Source organism: Pezoporus wallicus, unplaced genomic scaffold, assembly GCF_028554395.1.
Source record: "Pezoporus wallicus isolate ANWC-B61680 ecotype Strahan unplaced genomic scaffold, APGP_CSIRO_Pwel_v1 contig_14629, whole genome shotgun sequence".
NCBI classification, from domain to species: Eukaryota; Metazoa; Chordata; class Aves; order Psittaciformes; family Psittacidae; genus Pezoporus; species Pezoporus wallicus.
Genome location: NW_026640627.1, coordinates 1 through 4,671, shown reverse-complemented (window position 1 = coordinate 4,671; position 4,671 = coordinate 1). Strand labels below are relative to the sequence as shown.

At 60.4% G+C, this 4,671-nt stretch overlaps 1 protein-coding gene across 1 annotated transcript; it reads right to left on the bottom strand.

Moving 5' to 3' along the window:
- Positions 1-674: 674 nt before the first annotated feature.
- On the bottom strand, positions 675-3,896 carry LOC130604824 (type 1 phosphatidylinositol 4,5-bisphosphate 4-phosphatase-like). Its single transcript, XM_057419728.1, has 4 exons — positions 3,768-3,896; positions 1,741-1,793; positions 1,563-1,653; positions 675-818 (listed from the first exon to the last, which is right to left on the bottom strand). Exons 1-4 carry the CDS (start codon positions 3,894-3,896, stop codon positions 675-677), a joined length of 417 nt encoding a protein of 138 aa, XP_057275711.1.
- Positions 3,897-4,671: the final 775 nt, after the last annotated feature.

The following is a 4,671-nucleotide window of genomic DNA, read 5'->3' as shown; positions in this document are numbered from 1 at the left end:
GGGGTGAATTCAAGATGGCGGTCTCCATTAGGTGGTGTGCATTCAAGATGGCTGCCTCCATGGGTCGCGTGAGTCCAAGATGGCCGCCGTCATGCAGGGGCGAATTCAAGATGGCTGCCTCCATGGGTCACATGAGTCCAAGATGGCCGCTGTCATGTGGGGGTGAATTCAAGATGGCTGCCTCCATGTGTCGCATGAATCCAAGATGGCCGCCATCACGTGGGGGTGAATTCAAGATGTCAGCCTCCATGTGTTGCATGAATCCAAGATGGCCGCCATCACATGGGGGGTGAATTCAAGATGGCTGCCTCCATATGGAGCGTGAGTCCAAGATGGCTGACATCACGTGGGGGGTGAATACAAGATGGCTGCCTCCATATGGAGCGTGAGTCCAAGATGGCTGACATCACGTGGGGGCTGAATACAAGATGGCTGCCTCCATGGGGAGCGTGAGTCCAAGATGGCCGCCTCCATGTGTCGCACGAATCCAAGATGGCCACCGTCACGTGGGGGGTGAATCCAAGATGGCCGCCCCCATCTACACCAATGGGGCAGATCCAACATGGCCGCACCCCCCCCCCCCCCCCAGTAGCCACCACACTGCATCACATGACCCATTGGCGGACAGCCAATGGGAGCCGGCGCCCGGCACCACGTGACCCGCAACCGACCAATCAGGGGCGGGCGGGCAGGGCGCGGCTCACCCTCACGCAGCCCCAATAGGCCGCCCGCAGCAGGCAGGCCCCAGACCCCGCCCCCAGCAGGGCCCAACCCGCGTGAAGGGGGCGGAGCTTCCGCGACACCCCCCAAGTCAGCACCTGATTGGACGAGAGGAGGGAAGGGGGGCGGGGCCATGTCAAGGACACGCCCCCTTAACACCCATTGGTCCATCTAGACCACGCCCCCTTTAAGCCCCTCCCACTTTAAGCCCCCATTGCCCCCCTTCCCATAGACCACCATAGGCCACGCCCCCTTCAAACCCCTCCCACTTTAAGCTCCCATTGACCTGATGAACCCCCCCATAAGCCACGCCCCCTTAACCCCCATTGGCTCCCTTTAAGCCCCACCCCTTTAAGCCCCTCCCACTTCCAGCCCCCATTGATTCCCTTTAAGCCCCTTCCCCATAGAGCCCCATAAACCACGCCCCCTTCAAGCCCCACCCCTTGACGCCCATTGGCTCCCTTTAAGCCCCGCCCCATTCAAGCCACTCCCACTCCCATTGAAGCCCCCTTTAAGCTCCACCCCTTAACCCCCATTGGCTCCCTTTAAGCCCCACCCCTTAACCCCCATTGGCCCCCTTTAAGCCCCACCCCTTTAAGCCCCTCCCACTTCCATCCCCCATCGAAGCCCCCTCCCCATAGAGCCCCATAGAGCCCACGCCCCCTTTAAGCCCCACCCCTTAACTCCCATTGGCCCCTTCAAACCACGCCCCCTCCCTTTAGGCCACGCCCCCTCCTTACCCTAGGGGGCTTCATAGCACCCTCCCCCCCCCCCCAAGCCCCGCTCCCATTGGCTGCGGCTCCCCCCCTTTGGCCCCGCCCCCTTTAAGCCCCGCCCCTCACCGCCAGCCCCGCGGCCGCCCCGGCCATGAGCAGAGCCAATAGGAGGCAGCAGAGGCAGCGTCGCCGCGGCAACCGCCGGCCAATGGCGGACCTGGGAAGTGTGACGTCAGAGGGAGAGGGGGGCGGGGCTAAGCTTTAAACCCCGCCCCCCTTCTGTTTGGGGTCACGTGACACTTACACCTTGCGGCAGTGAGGGCAGCGGGCGAGGGCGCGGTCCGAGAGCTCGGCCCACTGCAAGAGAGACATCTATGGGGCTGGGACCCACATCTATGGGGCTGGACCCACATCTATGGGGCTGGACCCACATCTATGGGGCTGGACCCATATCTATGGGGCTGGACCCACATCTATGGGGCTGGACCCACACCTATGGGGCTGGACCCACATCTATGGGGCTGGGACCCACATCTATGGGGCTGGACCCACATCTATGGGGCTGGGATCCATATATAGGGGGCTGGACCCACATCTATGGGACTGGACCCACATCTATGGGGCTGGGACCCACATCTATGGGGCTGGACTCATATCTATGGGGCTGGACCCACATATATGGGGCTGGACCCATATCTATGGGGCTGGACCCACATCTATGGGGCTGGACCCACATCTATGGGGCTGGGACCCACATCCATGGGGCTGGGATCTATATAGAGGGGGCGGGAGCCACATCTATGGGGCTGGGACCCACATCTATGGGGCAGAGACCCACACCTATGGGGCAGGGACCCACATCTATGGGCCTGGGACCCACATCTATGGAGCTGGGACCCACATCTATGGGGCTGGACCCACATCTATGGGGCAGGGACCCACGTCTATGGGGCAGGCACCCACATCTATGGGCCTGGGACCCACATCTATGGGGCTGGAACCCACATCCATGGGGCTGGGATCCATGTATAGGGGGCTGGACTCACATCTATGGGGCTGGACCCACATCTATGTGGCTGGACCCACATCTATGGAGCAGGGACCGACATCTATGGGGCTGGACCCACATCCATGGGGCTGGGATCCATGTATAGGGGGCTGGACTCACATCTATGGGGCTGGACCCACATCTATGGGGCTGGACCCACATCTATGGGGCTGGGATCCATATATAGGGGGCTGGACCCACATCTATGGGACTGGACCCACATCTATGGGGCTGGGACCCACATCTATGGGGCTGGGACCCACATCCATGGGGCTGGGATCTATATAGAGGGGGTGGGAGCCACATCTATGGGGCTGGGACCCACATCTATGGGGCAGAGACCCACACCTATGGGGCAGGGACCCACATCTATGGGCCTGGGACCCACATCTATGGAGCTGGGACCCACATCTATGGGGCTGGACCCACATCTATGGGGCTGGGACCCACATCTATGGGGCAGGGACCCACATCTATGGGGCAGGCACCCACATCTATGGGCCTGGGACCCACATCTATGGGGCTGGAACCCACATCCATGGGGCTGGGATCCATGTATAGGGGGCTGGACTCACATCTATGGGGCTGGACCCACATCTATGTGGCTGGACCCACATCTATGGAGCAGGGACCGACATCTATGGGGCTGGACCCACATCCATGGGGCTGGGATCCATGTATAGGGGGCTGGACTCACATCTATGGGGCTGGACCCACATCTATGGGGCTGGACCCACATCTATGGGGCTGGGATCCATATATAGGGGGCTGGACCCACATCTATGGGGCTGGACCCACATCTATGGGGCTGGGACCCACATCTATGGGGCTGGGACCCACATCCATGGGGCTGGGATCTATATAGAGGGGGTGGGAGCCACATCTATGGGGCTGGGACCCACATCTATGGGGCAGAGACCCACACCTATGGGGCAGGGACCCACATCTATGGGCCTGGGACCCACATCTATGGGCCTGGGACCCACACCTATGGGGCTGGACCCACATCTATGGGGCAGGGACCCACATCTATGGGGCTGGGACCCACATCTATGGGGCTGGGACCCACATCTATGGGCCTGGGACCCACACCTATGGGGCTAGGACCCACATCTATAGGGCTGGGACCCACATCTATGGGGCAGGGACCCACATCTATGGGGCAGGGACCCACATCTATGGGGCTGGGACCCACATCTATGGGGCAGGGACCCACATCTATGGGGCTCCCCCCCTTCTTTCCCCCGCCCCGGGTCCTCCCCGCCGCCAGGGGGCGCTCTCACCAGGAAGGGGCCCCCGCAGTGCCCGCAGGCCACGCGCACGCCCCCTGCTGGCGGCTCCGGGCTCGCGGCTCCGGCCTGAACCGGGCCCAGGTTGATGACGCGTTTGCTGTGGGACCCATAGAGACCCATAGAGACCCATAGAGACCCATAGAGACCCATAGAGACCCATAGAGAACCATAGAGACACATAGAGACCCATAGAGACACATAGAGACCCATAGAGACACATAGAGATCCATAGAGACCCATAGGGACCCATAGAGACCCATAGAGATCCCATAGAGACACATAGAGACCCATAGAGACCCATAGAGACCCATAGAGACCCATAGAGATCCCATAGAGACACATAGAGACCCATAGAGACACATAGAGACCCATAGAGACCCATAGAGACCCCATAGAGACCCATAGAGACCCATAGAGACCCATAGAGACCCATAGAGACCCCATAGGGACCCCATAGGGACCCATAGAGACCCATAAAGACCCCATAGAGACCCATAGAGACCCATAGAGACCCATAGAGACCCCATAGAGACCCATAGAGACCCATAGAGACCACAGAGAGCCCCATAGATACCCCATAGACCCTACATAGAGACCCATAGAGCCCATAGAGACCCCCTTAGCACCCCATAGAAACCCCACAGAGACCCCATAGAGACCCACATTGACTCCCATAGAAACCACATAGAGCCCCATAGGACCCCATAGAGACCCCATAGCACCCCATAGAGACCCCATAAAGCCCCATAGCCCCCCCATAGCCCCACCATAGCCCCCCATAGACCCCCACAGCCCCCCATAGCCACCCCATAGACACCCCATAGACCGCCCATAGGCCATCCATACACCCCTATAGACACCCCATAGACCCCATAGTCCCCCATAGCTCCACAAA

Excerpts from the sequence above, each read along its gene's own strand:
- LOC130604824 (XM_057419728.1), bottom strand. The coding sequence starts at position 3,896 with ATGGGTCTCTATGGGTCCCACAGCAAACGCGTCATCAACCTGGGCCCG. Across the intron at positions 1,794-3,767 it reads ACTGCGGGGGCCCCTTCCTG|TGGGCCGAGCTCTCGGACCG; the intron begins GTGAGAGCGCCC and ends TCTCTCTTGCAG. Across the intron at positions 819-1,562 it reads GGGCGGCCGCGGGGCTGGCG|GTGCTGACTTGGGGGGTGTC; the intron begins GTGAGGGGCGGG and ends TCGTCCAATCAG.